This window comes from Topomyia yanbarensis, chromosome 2 (genome assembly GCF_030247195.1).
Source record: "Topomyia yanbarensis strain Yona2022 chromosome 2, ASM3024719v1, whole genome shotgun sequence".
Taxonomy (NCBI): Eukaryota; Metazoa; Arthropoda; class Insecta; order Diptera; family Culicidae; genus Topomyia; species Topomyia yanbarensis.
Genome location: NC_080671.1, coordinates 412,101,654 through 412,118,684, shown reverse-complemented (window position 1 = coordinate 412,118,684; position 17,031 = coordinate 412,101,654). Strand labels below are relative to the sequence as shown.

At 38.7% G+C, this 17,031-nt stretch overlaps 1 protein-coding gene across 2 annotated transcripts in view; it reads left to right on the top strand.

Annotated features, from left to right (window-relative positions):
* The first annotated feature begins 660 nt into the window (after nucleotides 1-660).
* The window catches only part of LOC131685076 (sorting nexin-27), a 59,228-nt gene continuing 42,857 nt past the window's right edge, over nucleotides 661-17,031 (top strand). The window contains exons 1-2 of one of the 2 annotated variants that reach the window (XM_058968502.1): nucleotides 661-1,070; nucleotides 1,156-1,580. In XM_058968502.1, coding sequence (XP_058824485.1) covers nucleotides 1,339-1,580 — 242 coding nt within the window. In that variant the 5' untranslated portion in view covers nucleotides 661-1,070; nucleotides 1,156-1,338. Of the gene's footprint in view, nucleotides 1,581-17,031 lie in introns of both variants that reach the window. The other variant, XM_058968501.1, reaches the window with a different exon arrangement.

Below are 17,031 nucleotides of genomic sequence, written 5' to 3'. Positions count from 1 at the left end.
AGCTGCACTCTAACTGCATTGTATCGATCACTGCGCCATCTGCAAACGTTTGCCAACCATGTTTCAGACGTCTAATTTATTCGGAATTTCAGTAGCGGGTATTTACACACGATTCAAATCGAGCCTAAACGTCTGTTATCTGTGGTTTACCTAATTTTACCTTCCTGCACGATACCACGAGATTGAGTCAAAAGTACTGAATTTTAGGTAGTTTTTCGGTGGCGTTTAGATCTAGTTTAACCCGCCTAGCTGCCTTTTGGTTTACTGGGATATATTGACCTTTTTATTCCCGCTGAAAAAGAAAAGGCGCTGAATTATTTCGTGATGAAAACAAAATAAGCAGACAAAAAGAGAGTAACTCATTGCAGATGTCTTTAAGAAAAAAAAAACGCTCAAGATTTTTGTTTCTCAGTGTAGTTTCTCTGCACCGAGGGATCACCCCCGCCTTGCTTTTGAATCTGACAGCTGTCACCGGTTTAGACGAGTTCATTGCGCAGACACTCGTCTAATGGCGATTTCGCTTGAACCTGAAACTGAGTCAGGTTCTAACCCCAACTGCTGTCAGTTCATACATTTTGACAGCAGTTGGGGTTAGGAACTGACTCAGTTTAGCTTCAAACGAAAACCACATAAGAAAAAAATGGTCTAAATTTCACCAAACAATCTGTCATCTACGTTCGATGGAATCAGTAGTCGTTTTGTTTCTTCAATAAAATTGTTGTCGATTGTCGCCAGTTCGTGCACGACTACCGCTGGCAGCATAAAGTGTAAAGTGAAAAAGCAATCTAGATAGGAACGGAGCAATCCGGTTCCTTTGGTGCATTCCACTGAATAGTGCATTTTGCAACTTGTCGAAGGCCAACCTCGCTAAAGTGATTGCGGGTTCGCCGCGATGTAGATCAAATATTAAGGCTGCTTACAGATTCATTGCTATTCTGGAAATCTGTAGTTTTATGTGTACTCGTGGAGTAATGTATGTGTGAATTTGTCTCAAGTTTTTCGTCCCCGCTGCCTAGCAGTTTGCAGCATTTTTACGGGTTGTGCTCGATGTCGGAACGAACCCAGAAAAGGTGAGAGGAGAAAGGAAAAAAGCTCACCAATCAATAACGGTGGAGAGTGGAAAAAGTTTTTTTTATTTCGAGCTCCCCATTCTAGTGCAAAGTGGATTCCAGTTCCTGACTTGGGAATAAAGGTGCAAACGTTGGTGGGGAAGCTCCGGAAGAAGTCATCCAGCTGGTAGCTGGTGCAGCGCAAATCGGTTCCGAAAAAGGGCCTTTTTCCGAACGAGTGAGTGCCATTAGTGTCAGTGTTGGTTCGGTAAGAAGTGGCAATAGTGCGATGGCTACCACCGGAGCACGTAACGGAGTGAAGGAATTAAATGCCATCGGACCTCGGGTGGTCACAATCCACAAAACCGAAACCGGGTTCGGATTCAACGTCCGCGGTCAGGTCAGCGAAGGCGGTCAGCTGCGATCGATCAACGGTGAACTGTACGCCCCGTTGCAGCATGTCAGCGCCGTCCTGGACAAAGGAGCTGCCGAGCTGGCCGGTATCAAGAAGGGCGATCGGATCCTGGAAGTGTGAGTAGTTCAGATGTTTACTACTGGAAAAAAAAAACAAAGTTTGCTCTCCGTGTTAAAGAGGAACGATAATTTGATTAGGGGAGAGATGTGAGATGAAAAGTGGCCGATAGGCAACCTGTCGTTTTTGGGGGCAGGGAACGCAAAGCCCCCGGGCAGGTAATAACGATGCTTGCAAAACAGAGTATGATTCTGGTCGCCGCGAACGGGTGATTCTCGTTCTTTCTTTGTTACGTTCGGTTGTTTGCTTGTATTTTGCTTCGAACTGGTTTGATTCCAAAGCAGGTTTTTGCATTATTAGCGAAGTCGATAACCGAGCGTAGGCTAGGAAAATGAAGCCAGACTCGAATTCCGAGTTGATGAAAAAAAAACTTTCAACGTTGTTTTATAAGCCATATAACCAGTATCAAACAACAGCTTTATTCGTCAATATTAAGTGCAAATTAGTTCTGAAATGGAAGTTAACTGCATTATCATGCACCAATTATCACTTTCTTGTCAACAAGTGAAATATAGCGCTTGTTACTCTTGGGTAAAATGAACATGTATGGGTTGATTCTTAATTTTGTTTAGATAAATTCAAATGTGTATATATTGTAAGGTCTCATGGACTTCCCAGAATTGCCATAATCATCTCCAATATCCAAGCACCGCTATGCTTATTTTATTGCGCTTCGTAGCGTAGTTCTGTAGCATTGTTGTGGCGAGAAAATATATCAAGGAGCCTGTGCAAAACTTTATGGAAGGAGTCAAACGAACGGCCCGGTAATTCGAAGTTGTTAAAAAGGAAGCTAAAGTAAATATTTTTTTCATTTTTCTATATGAATTAAACTTACGAAAGAAAATTGATTTCTTAACAAAAAAGTTTGACGGATTTACACACATTCTTGTTTGTCCAATTTTTGATCTTAACACCCTTCAGTGAAAAAAATTGACCCTGAAATGCAACGAAACAAACAAGCATATTGATGTTCTATTTTTATGTGACTTATAAACATGTAATAACAAATGAATTGATTTGTATAAAACTAACTCCATATCCAACGAAAGAACGTAACGTCTAATTTTGCGTTTTGAGACGGTGGTCTTATTGTTTTGTCCAAATTTTTAAACCTCGAGCGCACTGCAAATTAAGAGCGTTTTTCTCGGGCTTTTTCTTGTTTCTAGCAAGCAACAAATCTTTTTCGATTTTTATGAAATTGTCATATTACAGTTATGATTTGCTGGTTGGACTGTTTGTGTCGATTTTATTGAAATGTTCATGTTTTTATGTAGAAGTGCATTGTTTTGCGGAAAATCTGCACGTATATGACGCTTGTTATTGCGTCATATAACCGAAAAAAATTGATTTTTGGCTCTAGGTAATGCTGCATAGCAGCTGTATTGAGGTAATATTACTCAAAAAAATTGTTGTACTTGATAATTAATATGATAAATCCCATTTTACAGAATCTCACTTCATCCCAATATTGTGTCATATCTATAATTCATGCTGTACAGAGCAGTGTTTTTACTCATTATAATAACCAAATCCAAACTTCAGCAAATTTCCGCATGTGAAAATACCACCCTTGACCACGCCGTCGACCTCAACATCGCAGGATGGCACGTAGACAAAAATAGAATCATTCGCGGCAATTTTTTTCAACAACTTGCCCTTTGTGCAGTGTTCTAAGCCGTTTTTCTAGTCTTTTTGATTGGATGGAATTTTGGGTAGTTTGGTGCATTGTTATCCTTGTGGGCGAGTCCCCTTTATTATAACGGTGTCATTATAGTACCTCTCCACTGAAATTGCAGCTTGTTCAACCTGGCCAGACCTTTACTGGACCTGTGCATGCCCAAAAATTGTCGATCATTTTATTGTCATTTAAAAGTTTGGTTTTGAGCTGACAGTTGCATATTCCTTGCCAGGTCATCAGTTTCCGGGGAATCTTTTCGGCGAAAACAAACTAGGCCGTGTGGTGTTTGGTGGGCTGAAAACTTTTTGCATTATTTCAGCCAAAAGTAGCACCATTGGGAATCTGCTCCCATGTCGTAAGAGGCGACTAAAAACGTGCTACGAGTTACTAGGTATAGCTCCGTACCGAAGGCTTAACCTGAAGGGACCTTAAGATTTTGCATCATAGCCTTTATCTATTCTGTATTGAGCGAATCACTGACATATAGTAGTTTTTTATAAGTTGAACGTTTTAGCACTTACTAAGTTTCAAAACGCGGCCTCAAATGCGAACCTACAAGCGTCCGTGTTCATGCGATCTTGAAACGGTCACGTCCGGAAATCATTATCCTCAGTCCTAGCAACTTAGGTCCATACATTCAGTAGGACCAATTAAAAATGAAGCTCATATCCACTGGACAACACCTTCCATGGCGACATGACCGGGAACTGTAGTGATACGGAACGCCAGCTGTGGTCCACTAGGAGGTTGATAACAGTCTACTATCTTTCTCCGGACAAACCCCAGCCTAGAGGCCGTGTGGCATCCGGCGGGTTAAAGTATTTCAACCATGAATTGATCCACTGGGTTCTTGTTCCCATGTCGTAAGAGGCGACTGAAAACAGTAGTCCTCAAGTCAAGGTGTATCTCCGTGCCGAGCACTGAATGGCTGGCAGGACTAAAATATGGCAGTCGCGCACGCAGTGTCGTGGGTCTTACCCTTGTTGTGTTAAGCGAATCTCTGACACGGTGGACGTTTGTTTCTTCGCAAATCATGGTCATGTCCTTAATACCAATTTCGGGGTTCGCTGCAGGCAATTATAAGCCAACGTGTTTGGTATCTTCTAGTTGCTGTACAACAAATGCTGATGATGAAATGTATGGTTAGATTATTCTTCAGCATAAACGTACATCAACTATGAATCTATGCCGTCTTGTGCAGGAAGGAAAAGCTTCCATAGATTTGGTTCAAGAACCGTATCTCCATAAAGGAAACTTCTATGTTGAAAAGCTTCGTAATCCCGTCATCGTAGCTTTCAACAAAAATAGCATGACAAATCCACGTGGAATGCCTCGTGCATGCACATTCTTAATGCAGGAAACCGCCCAGAATTTGCACGAGCTGGCAGAGAAGAGTTGTTAGATGGAACTCTCTGCTCTGACGGTATTACGCATGAGTTGGCAAACTGGCTAGAACCGTCGTTATCTGATCATAAGTACATCGTCTTTGATCATTTAAACGTCTCGCTAGATATCGTCACATATCGTAATCCTAAATCTACGAACTCGGACCTCTGGGAAGAGGGCTTGGCGACTAAGTTTCATGGGTATCTTCCGACGATTGAATCTCCAAGTGACTTGGATGATGTCGTTGATAAAACAAGCTCACTCATAGTAGCAGCATACCAAGAGGTTTGTCCGCTTTGAGTTATGCGTGCTTTTAGAGGAACAATTTTGTGGAATACCGAGCTTGGAATCGCAGACGTAGGGACGGGTCGGAGGGATTTAAGTTGGCTCGTAAAATATACAGAAATGCCCTTCGATCCTCTGAGCGAAGTGGTTGGAAAAGCCTCTGCACAAATGTCTCAAGCCTCAAAGAGACTAGTAGAATAAATAAGTTACTTTCGAAATCGAAAGACTTTCATGTCAGTTCAATTAGAACTGCTGATGGTGATCAATACTCATCTGATGAAGATGTAGTACTCAACTGTCTTTTTGACACGCACTTTCCAGGCTGTACGGAGCCATCACTGACGACTGCCTCTGATTTCTTTTCAGGTAGTTTTGAGTCATGGGCATTTGCTTGTAGAATTGTGACAACCGAATCGATCAAATGGGCGATTGAAAGTTTTGCTCGGTATAAGTCACCGGGAAAGGATGGAATCATTCCAGTTCTACTACAAAAAAATATTTTGTAGTCTTGCAGCAGGATACATTCCATTAGCGTGGCGGTAAATAACTGTCAATTTCATTCCCAAAGGTGGCCGCGTCACTAAGAGGAGGCAAAGACCGATCAGTCTGACCTCCTTCCTTCTCAAATCAGTGGAACGTTTAATCGACCACTACATTCGGAATGTTAGCTTGGGCGAGCAGTGCATAATGCATTGGCTTTCAATAATTCTGGTCAGCTTAATCAGAACTTCTTTTTTTGCAGGCCGAAAATTGGTAGGGTGAGCTTGAGCTTGTGCGACCAGCCCTGGCTCCTACCCCGTTATCGATCTGGACTAGCTGAAGTTGCACAGGGAATCAGTAGATAATTATGCTTGGGAGTAGCGAAAAATCTTTCACTTTGCAACTCCTGGTAATCCTAAAGTGTTTATTGATCAATACCGGTGGCGGCCAGGTCCGAACTTAGATCGCGGAAGGAAAGGGAAGGGGAATTGTTAGTCCGATACTTGCTTTTGCTAGAGGCCGTATATACTACTGTGCACCCCACAAGTATCATCACGAGAGGAGGATATTCGTTAGTAAGTATAGAAGTTGGATTCTCTACTTCTTCTTTACCGACGCCAGAGAGAGGTGACTCCACTATCTGGACGAGATATCGATCCATCAACTCATGGACCGGGGGGACCAACGGCTTTTACTTCCCTTCCGAAGGAAGACGTGACCACAGATTTTTTCACCTCAGAAAAATCTCAACGACCTCGGCTGGAATTGAACCCAGGCCAACTGGAATGAGTGGTGGTCACGCTTACCACTCAACCACCGGCTTCAAATTGGTAGGGTGATAATAGAAACATGGCGTAAATAGGCTTATTACCCTATATGCTGTTACATAATAAATAAATTGTATGGATGCTAAGTGAAGCAGCGTTTAGCTAATATGTCGCTTGTAGGTGGGATAATTACTGAAGTGACCATTGCTCCGAACGGTTCCTGACGCAACTTATGGGAATATTAGTGTGGCGGTCACACGACAGTAGTAAGCAAATACGAGAAAAAGTTCACGTGTATGGAGTTTAACGACTTGTAATAAAAGGGTCATTATTGTTTTAATACTCAGTGAAACCGTCGTGTTCATTACTTTGTCCTGTGTGATGTTCATTGGGGTTGCCCGGAATCTCCACAAGCTTGTTTGTCAAAGCTGTATTATTGTATTATTGTTCGTTTGAAGTATATATTAAGCGGGCTTGGTATATGTGAAAATTCGCAATGTCAATGACGTCATTATTTTTTTCGTATACCCGCATTATACTGGAACAAATTGCAATTTTTTGATTCGTAGCTGCCTTCCGGAAATAATATTATTTCTAGCTTCTCCAGCACAATCGATCAACCCATCCTACCATGAACGTTCATCTGTAGCGAAAAAAGTAGAGGTCATTTGGATTTGAAACCCCTCCTATGTACAGATCCTTCTGCTAAATCATTTGATTCACGAAATGCCATAGTTGCTTGATTGAGTTATTATCTGCTACACTTATGTATTGTTGCTTCCTTGTTTCCAGCTGGATTCATATCTTCGTTCCTCTGGCCTCCAGATTTGAAGGTTATAGTTGTGAATAATGTGCACTCTCCCTCGTCTGGGGCGCTCTGTTCGCTTCGTATATTAACCAAACCCAAAAAAAAAAATGCTGCTTTAAACGCCCATCATACACGATACCGTTTCGTTGCTTGTTTATATTTGCGAAAACTCTCCTGGCATTGTGGTGTGCAACTGGTACACGAGCATGCCTTCTGTAGAACAAAAACAAATATTTGCCTATATCAGCAAGCGATCTTGGAATCTTTGATTTTTGCTCATCCTTTCCGATACCATGGCCATTATTGGCCAGCAGCGCTAAAAATAATCACCAGGGAGAGTAAATAACGACGGTGTAGGATTTGCGCTAGGGTGGGTGGGTTAATGGTTAATTTCGGCGGTACACGGGTCTTGCATCATACTTACAGGTGGTGGCATTAGATAGCGTTTTGAAGAATACTCAATTTAATCATCAGAATTTCGAGCTACCCTAGTTCATCTTTGTGCCGTACCGCATGAATCATTTGCTCTTCTGTTTCGAGCGTGTGTGGGCGAGAAGGATGTTTGTATCTCTGGTAACGACATAAACGTCAATCAATCGAATTACGGCCGATATGGATTCTTTCTGCCAGCGGTTGACACCGGGAAGCATACGATGAAAAGATCCAACGTTTTATCATTGTTTTTTATCAGGTCAGCGTAGCAAAAATGAGAGCTGTTTTCCGACCACTATAGGATTAAACGAGTACCTAAGCCGATTACATTACATGATAAAACAAATTTTGTTGGCTGAATACCTAGTTTTGAATCATAAATCGCAACACCAGGCAACACTATTCTGCACCAATAGAAATTGATAATCAATTGTATTAGCCACATTGCAACGAAGCACGGCTATGAAATTGAATTGCCCTCCCGTGGTGATTTTTTGTTGCGTCTGCTCCACACAGACCAGAAAGTGAATTGATTATCAACAGACGGCACAGTGGCAGCTCCCCATACAAAGTTGTGACAAAATTATAAAAATTAGTTCATGTGGCTAAAATAAGGTTTTTAACTAATTTTGGGTCGCTGAATCTATTTCGAATATCAGTTTTAAAATTCCATAAGCCTTTTTTCGACTACTTTTATGTAAACCCATGTGAAGGCGTTGGTCGTTAAAGGGTTAATAAACACGTTAATAATAGTAGTCAATAACACCGGATAGGAGAAATGGTTGCCAAAACTAGTAAATATTGCTAATTTTTCAGTAATATGATGTCGAATAGGCAACCAATTTGTAAGAAGATTCATGAGCTACAGGGCGTCTCCATATGGGTATTTTCAAAAACATAGATATAACAAGTTCGGCGCAAAAATGCGCAAGAAGGAGGCCTATATATCTTGAAACTACACTAAATTTGGAGTCAGATTCATGATATGTGACCCATGGGAGACCATCTCAAAAATTGGAAGAGGTATAAAGATAAATTACTGAAACGACATTGAATTTTTCAATTGCTTTTTCTTAATACAGAACAAAGGTAAATCATTTCTGTACAAAAAAACTTATATCTATAGTATAGTATATTTTTCTTCTTTCCAAAAAAACTCTATCTACTCAAATCGGCCGTGTAACTATTGAGATATCGTCATTTGAAGTTCGAAGGTGCAAACAATTATATGGAAACGAATTTATTAGAAATTACCGACATCACTTGCTTCAACGACATGTGAAAAATTAATTTTTCATTCGATTATCGTAAAATTTTGAGAAACTTTTGTTCGAACCAAGAGAAAAATAAAATAAATATTTTCGAAAGAATTACAAGACATTGATTTTTGGGGTTTTGTCACTCGTCGTGCCACTGTGGACCGGGAGTAGGTAGTTGCTAGTAGGAGCAGTCAATTAATTTTCACAATCTGGCTACTGCGCGAGAAAGAATATCGAAAGTGTCCCCTGCTGCTCGCACATATAGATGAGAAATATGTCAAATTGGTGCATACTTCTCCATGAATTACATTCCAATATCTTTACTAGTCGCTATTATGTCATCCAAAGGATAATCTGTAGGTAGTTTGTGTTTAATTACGCTAATGAATAAAATTTAAAAACATGTTGCATGATAAATCAACATATAATTCTTCAAAGGTCTCAAGGGATTGTTGTAAACAAACTTATTTCGTTCATTATTCTGCTGCAGAGGGGAATTTTGCGTAAAATTCTCGTTAATCCCCATCGTTACCCTTTGAAGTAGCAGTTGCAAATGTTTTTCTGAATCGAAAATATAGCATTTAAAGAGAAATAAGCAGAACATTTTTTTTGCAAGGTCTAGCTAGGCCTTTTATAAAATTAATATGGAAATAATAACCTGTTACTGCGTGAATTATTCTGTCACGTTAAGAGACTCGCAATTAGTTGATTTGATGTAGGTCGAAATTAGAAGAAATATTGATTGGCTTGACTAATGGGATCGTGCCTAACGAAATCAGTTCGAACGTTTCCGATACACCTTCCCAGAGGTAAAACAAGGAACTTTAAATCGGAACAGTGATCTAAAATGGCATTGTTTCTATTTGGTCGATCCGCATCCTTCAGACAGGCAAATATTTTCTAATTTTAGTGTGCGCTTATTAAAACGTGGTAATGATTGCACAGTTGTACCTCTGACGACGAAAACGTCTCCTTTCAGTCTTGCACATCTTTCGGATTAATATTTGTTAAAAATTGTAAAAGTTTTAAGGACGAGGAAGGGTTGTGAACCTATTTTCGCCCAGTTTCTATTATAATCCTATCCATATAAAACCTATGATTAGAGCAACGTCTGTCATCTTTGTTCAAAGCATTGGTTTCATACAATACTCTTTCCAAATCAAAGTGTCAGTCGAAGAAATGTACAGAACATCCTAAACGGAACGGAATTCTTAGTGGATCAATCGGAAGTACTTCCTCCCCCCTCCTGTGGGATAAGTTTATCTTCAAACTAATGATGCTCACGACAAAATGTGAACTACAAGTTGTGGGTGGAAGACACAGTTTTCGCTTCATCACATGCTCTTTCAGTCGAGCGACTTCGTTGTGTAAGCTCGACAGGTGCCTTTTAGCGAAATTGTTCTGATAGTTGGTTGAACATGTGTTACATAAAAGCAGGAATAATCTGAATAACTAAAAAAAAATCAACCTTGTGAAGAAAGTTCTGCTTATCTAGGACGTGATTTTGTGCTTGTTTGAAATGGGTGCTCGAAGTCCAAATCCATTGTTTTACTGGTTACATATTCGGCTCACCGTCCAACCAAGGACGTCATTTGGATGATGCTCTCTTATATGTAGCGTTTTAGTTCTGACATTGTTGCTAAACTGGTGAAGTGCAACTACGACAACGCCATTTGAGTTTCAAAGGCTGATAGGTTTAGGCGAGTGAAACTAAATATGTACATTTTAAGTTAGAAGACTTCTACAGATATCGAAAAAATCGCGTTGTTGTAACGGTTTTTGTAATTTTAGAGAAATCATTCTGTCATCTTCTACGTAAAGCACTTGAATGTTGTTAGGAAAATACATAGTAGGTACCGTGGTCATTTGGAGCCCTTAGCGGAGTCTCCCATGTAAGACAAGACCCATGTAAGACAAGACAATCAAACGAGTAAGCAATATATATTACAATATCCCTGAAGAAAAACTTCAGATTTGGAGGTTTAAGGAATTTTGCATAGAGAAAATAGGGGTTGATATAGCGTAGTTGAAAAATTCATTGCCTTGTACGAACCTCACCTGGGTTGGATTCCCAACCCCAAAATTTTCCAAAGATACTTTTCTAACCTGAAAAAGAGGCGAATGATCCTAAGGTTAAAGACCCTATAATCAAAATAAAAAACCTTTTTTAATCCACCTAGCGGTGCAATTGTGCCTTTCTAAATCACGAATACTAGGATTTCATGGTTGGTTATGTTCATTATAAACTTCCTAATGTACAAATTACATTTTTATTATACATGACATGGCAACTATATACAAGAAAAGAAATCAATGTTCGATTTCTAACATGTTGTAATAGGAAAAATATCAAATCGAAAACTTGAACCATTAGAACCAGTAATTGGCGGTTTGAGACCTAGTTTTCGAAGTAGCTGTACTGCCTATGATCGCAAATCCGTTCTATAAGTATAGGAAATCCCATAAAAAACGGGACAAATATGCGATCATGGGTAGTACAGCTAAATTAAATTTAATAGAAAATGGGAAAAATCTTCCCAAAGCCCGAAAATGTCGATTTTTGCTAAAAAAAAATTTCTTAGAGATTACATAAATTTTCACCGATGTTTGACATTAAAAATACCAATTCGATTTCCAAAATTTCATGCCCCTTCCGTAACCCTTTCATGTCCAACTTTTTTCTAGTGCTTGTAGGGTTTCAAAACTAGTTTTCTTTGAAAACGGTGAGAGCAAGATACACGAAAAGACTTTTTTCATAAAGATAGGTGCTTCCCTTGCAGTGCTAGAAGCTACTCAATTTTTACCATCCTATGCTCAATACCGTTCTCCAAGAATATTTACAATAGTTCAATTGCATGGAAAACGCGGCCAAAGACAGTCTAAATTGATAAGTTTTATCAGTTTTGATAAATATTGCACAATAACGAAGATATATGAAAAATTCATTTTCCGTTGTCAACGTAAACTGTTCCTGGCAGCACTGCTCGATCGGAATCCAATCAGACTAATTGCAATAACTTCAGTTCTAAGGCTGATCTTTGTAACTGTTAATGCAATAGTCACATTTATTAGCCTTACTTGTTTCTGCGAGCAAATCTTGCCTCAATCGAAAGTTATAACTGTTTAAAAACGTTGTTATCCACAAACAACAAGGGCATGAATGGGTTAAAAAGAAATTTTTTTCCGGCCTATATGGGAATTTCATATGTGAGCGGACGGTTCAGTCTATATTTCCGAAATCATATAACCGATCCGTACGGAATTTCATATACAGGGTGTTTGGTTCATGAGTAAGAATCTATCGAGGGTTGATTTACTGTCATATTTGGAGCAAAAAAAAGTATACCTCGTATTTTAAATCTTTTAGTGCCATTGGAAAGGAGAGAAAATTTTCTATTGAATAATGTCCTCATATCTTTCAGATAATTAGTTTTAATTATCTTTTAGTTGTAAAGTAGTTAAAAGTTAGCATATTTGATGAGGTTTTTGGTAATTTTCTCAAAATAATGAATTATGATTATAGCAATATCTATTATCCAAAAGTTGGGTTTGAGGACGATTCATAATTTGTTCTTCAACATAATATTCCTATCTCTTCTCGTTTCTTTGTTATTTGACTTCAAAACTTTTCCTGTAATTGACTTGCAAGTTTTTAAAAGACTCTAATCTAAAAAATATGCTTTATATCGCTATGATCAGGGCTTCATTGGAAAGCTGAGAAAATTTACTTTCGATGTATGTACAGATATCTTTTAGTTAAGTGTACTACATGACTTTTTACTAGTAAAATAACTCAAAATTTGCGTTTTTTGGTTATTTTTGTAATTATTCTAATTATTCTAATTATTAATCAACTAAATTTATCGTCACTATTCTTCATTTGGTGCCCCTTAATATTCTTTACAACTTGTTATTTGACACTTTATCCCTATCGGAAAATTTTCTCACCTATCCAATGGATCTAAAAGATTTGAAATACAAAGTATATTATTTGAGTTAGAGCTATTTTAAGACAACTAAGTTTTTAACACAAAAAGTTCAATAACTTAGTAACGGTTGATTTCATGGTATGTGTAGAACGATTTTTTTCTCCAAATATGACAGTCAATCATCCCTCGAGAGGTTCTTAACCATGAACCAAACACCCTGTATGTCTATGGGGATAATAGGGGAACATGGGGAGACTTGACCAGGTTTTCAGCTAAAAATGCAAAAGTCTCTAAAAAGCCTTCAATTCCTCAAAACCCATTTAGATATAATGGGCAAAGTTATTGTGCGTCTTCATGATTTGTTGCAGAATTTTTAATTTAATTTTTGAAAAGTTTCAAAAGTTTTTCTGAGATCGTTTTTTTTTTGGTCAAGACTTTACCAAGGCGTGGAGAGACATGACCAAGAGAATTAAGAAAAATCATAACCAAAATTAATGACATAAAACATACTGTAATTATTTTTTTCCATATTGTCGAGATCTTTAGATAGCAGTAAAAAATATAAAAGGGTTGCATTTGACAAATTTCGATTTTTTAAATGCAATTCTTTTTAAGTATTAACTGTACTGCTTGCATTGCATGTTCACACATCACGAAATCAGTGCTACTATTGCTAACTTTGTTTACTAATACTAAAATATAAAGACTTATGTTTGAGATGGGATTTTTTATGGTGTGATTAACATTAACAGTAGATACCAAAGCATAATAAATATCAGGAATTTTGTATCTTTCTTCAGCTAATTGCCACTTTGTCAAGTCTCCCCATAAAATCTTGGTCAAGTCTCCCCAACATTAGCTATTGCGTTCAATGTCATTCAAATTCTAGTAATAACTATTCTAATGTTCCAATTTATGTAAAATCATTTCACTGCTTCACAAAGATTAAGATGGTATATTAGTACATTAATAGTAATCAGTAGTGGAGTAGATATGTCCGTGCAAAGTTTGATAAAAAATTACATCATTTAATGCAAATTTATTAATCACGTAATATTTTCTGTATGGAAGGATTTTTCATTCCAAACTTTTAAAATTACCTTGAGAGATCGAAGCAAGTATAAAAATATTTTTGAAAAAAATTCAAGAATCGAATAGAAGACACCATAGCCAAAAATAGAATTTTGCGCTTGGTCAAGTCTCCCCATGTTCCTCTATACCTTTCATTTGGGACTAAGATTGTGAAAATCGGCCAAACCATCCCCGATGAACCGAAGAGTTTGTTAATGTTGATAGGTGGACAATTTCCGAGACCCTTCCGGAACTGTTTATGCTGGTCAATGTGGACAATGAGTTAGCCGTCAGTAACCTAGCACTGCGAATGAAAATTGTTTTATACACATTTTAGTGATTTTTTTTGCATTTTAGCATTCATCACGGTATCGGGTTGAAGTAGAATTTTCTATGCGACCGCACGCCGCAACCCGTAACTCCGGAACCGTAAGTTGGATCGGAATGAAATTTAATAGCGGTTTACGGGGTTGTGAAAATTTTCATTTTTTTTTTTCCATACGTTTATTTGACACGGCATTTGCAAAAGCTTTTTACGCCAGTTTCTTTTTTTACATAGCACGTTACAAAAATCCTTAAGACTAATTTTAACTATACTAGTACTTTGTCTAAAACTAACACTGAAATCACTTTATTGTTTGCTTTTTTCCTTACATTGTTGTATTTCATAATGATCTAATATTTTCGGGTGTATTTATTTACTTTTTTTCTGTTATTGTCTAAATTTAAAAACTAAATATTCTAGGACACTAAATGGTGAATGATTAGCCTTGGATGAGAGTATGAGGAGATGAATTTAATTAAATTTGGACAGACGCTGTTTTTAAAAAATGATAGATAAGTTCCATGTATAGAGGATCGCGATACGCCAGGATGTCTCTAACAGGAACATGGATTGGTCTTCCTCGGACTTGTAAAGAATCTACTAATTGTGATCTGGCTTCACGATATTCAGTGCAGGTCCATACAACATGCTCAATGTCATGGTAACCTTCTCCACAAGCACAATGATTACCCTCAGCGAGCCCAATACGACGGAGATGCGCATCTAAAGTATAATGATTGGACATGAGCCTAGACATCACACGGATGAAGTCCCGACTTACATCCAATCCTTTGAACCATGCCTTCGTTGATACTTTAGGGATAATTGAGTGTAGCCATCGTCCCATATCGCCATTGTCCCAAGATGTTTGCCAACTAGCAAGTGTCCTCTGTCGAGAAGCGCTATAAAATTCATTGTAAGCGATGGGTCTTTCATATATTTCACCATCTAGTGCACCAATCTTGGCTAAATTATCAGCTTTCTCATTGCCCGCAATAGAGCAATGGGCGGGGAGCCACACTAGGGTAAATTTATAACATTTTCTTGTCAGGTTACTCAGAGATTCTCGTATCTTCCCCAAAAAGAATGGATCGTGGTTATCAATCCTCTTTGAGCGTAGAGCTGCAATTGTGCTGAGACTATCAGTGAGGATAAAGTAATGGTTCGGGGGTAAAGTAATAATTATTTGAAAACTATAGTGAACTGCTGCTAGTTCCGCTATATAAACAGAGGCGGGTTCTGCAAGTTTGAGAGAAATTGAAAAATTATTGTTGAAAATACCGAAACCAGTGGCCTCACTGATTCGTGACCCATCAGTGTAAAACATTTTAAGGCAGTCTATGTGTTGATATTTACTTGTGAATATTTTAGGGATCTCCCGCGAGCGTAGATGATCCGGAATTCCACGAATCTCTGCTTGCATGGACGTGTCGAAGAATAAAGTGGATTCAGGAGTATCTAGTATATTGACGTATGTGGGGACATACCTAGCAGGCGTTATTTCCTGTGACATGTGATTGAAATACACTGTCATGAATCTGGTTTGGGGTTGAAGCTCGACAAGTCTTTCAAAATTTTCAATTACCAGTGGGTTCATAACCTCACATCGAATAAGTAAACGAGAAGAGAGATCCCAGAATCGGTCTTTTAAAGGAAGAACTCCCGCTAGTACTTCAAGACTCATCGTATGGGTCGACTGCATGCAACCTAAGGCAATTCGTAAACAACGATACTGTATCCGTTCCAGTTTAATAATGTGAGTGTTCGCAGCTGAACGGAAACAGATGCACCCATATTCCATTACTGAAAGTATTGTGGTTTGATACAATCTTATCATGTCACTTGGATGAGAACCCCACCATGATCCAGTTATTGTTCGCAGAAAATTTATCCTTTGTTGGCATTTCGTTATTAGATACCTAATGTGGCCTCCCCATGTGCCTTTAGAATCGAACCAAATTCCAAGGTATTTAAAAGTCAGGACTTGGGCTATCGTTCTACCAACCAACTGAAGCTGAAGCTGAGCTGGATCACGCTTCCTTGAGAAAACGACCAACTCTGTTTTCTCCGTAGAGAAATCGATGCCCAGCTTTAAAGCCCAAATTGATAAATTATCCAAGCTATCTTGCAATGGTTGTTGTAAATTTATAGCTTTTGGTCCTGTAACAGAAACCACCCCATCATCTGCAAGTTGTCTTAAAGTGCATGGGCTGACAATACAATTATCAATGTCATTCACGTAAAAATTATAGAGAAGGGGGCTTAGACAAGAGCCTTGTGGGAGGCCCATGTAACTTATTCTGAATGTCGCCAAATCGCCATATGAAAAATGCATGTGCTTTTCTGACAATAAATTGTATAAATAATTATTTAATATCGGTGAAAGACCACATTGATGTAGCTTCTCCGAGAGAACATCAATGGAGACTGCGTCGAATGCTCCTTTTATGTCTAAGAACACAGACGCCATTTGTTCTTTTTTTGCGTAAGCGAGTTGGATTTCTGACGAAAGTAGCGCCAGACAATCATTCGTTCCCTTTCCCCTCCGAAAACCAAACTGGGTATCTGATAGCAAGCCGTTCGCCTCAACCCAATTGTCGAGACGTCGTAGGATAATTTTTTCCAACAATTTCCTGATGCAGGATAACATTGCAATCGGTCGATACGAGTTATGATCGGAGGCTGGTTTTCCCGGTTTTGGAATAGCGATAACTCTCACTTGTCTCCAGTCGTGCGGGACAATGTTCTGCTCAAGAAACTTGTTGAATAAATTCAACAAGCGTCTTTTTGCTAGGTCAGGCAGATTCTTCACCAAGTTGAATTTAATTCTGTCTAGTCCCGGAGCATTATTGTTGCATGAGAGGAGTGCAATTGAGAATTCCATCATTGTCAAAGGCGAATCTATGAAATCGTTACTTGTGGGAGCATCGCGAGTGATTTTCTGCGCAGGAGCAGAATCGGGACAAATTTTCTTGGCAAAATTAAATATCCAACGATTCGAAAAATCTTCGCTTTCATTAGTCACGTTTC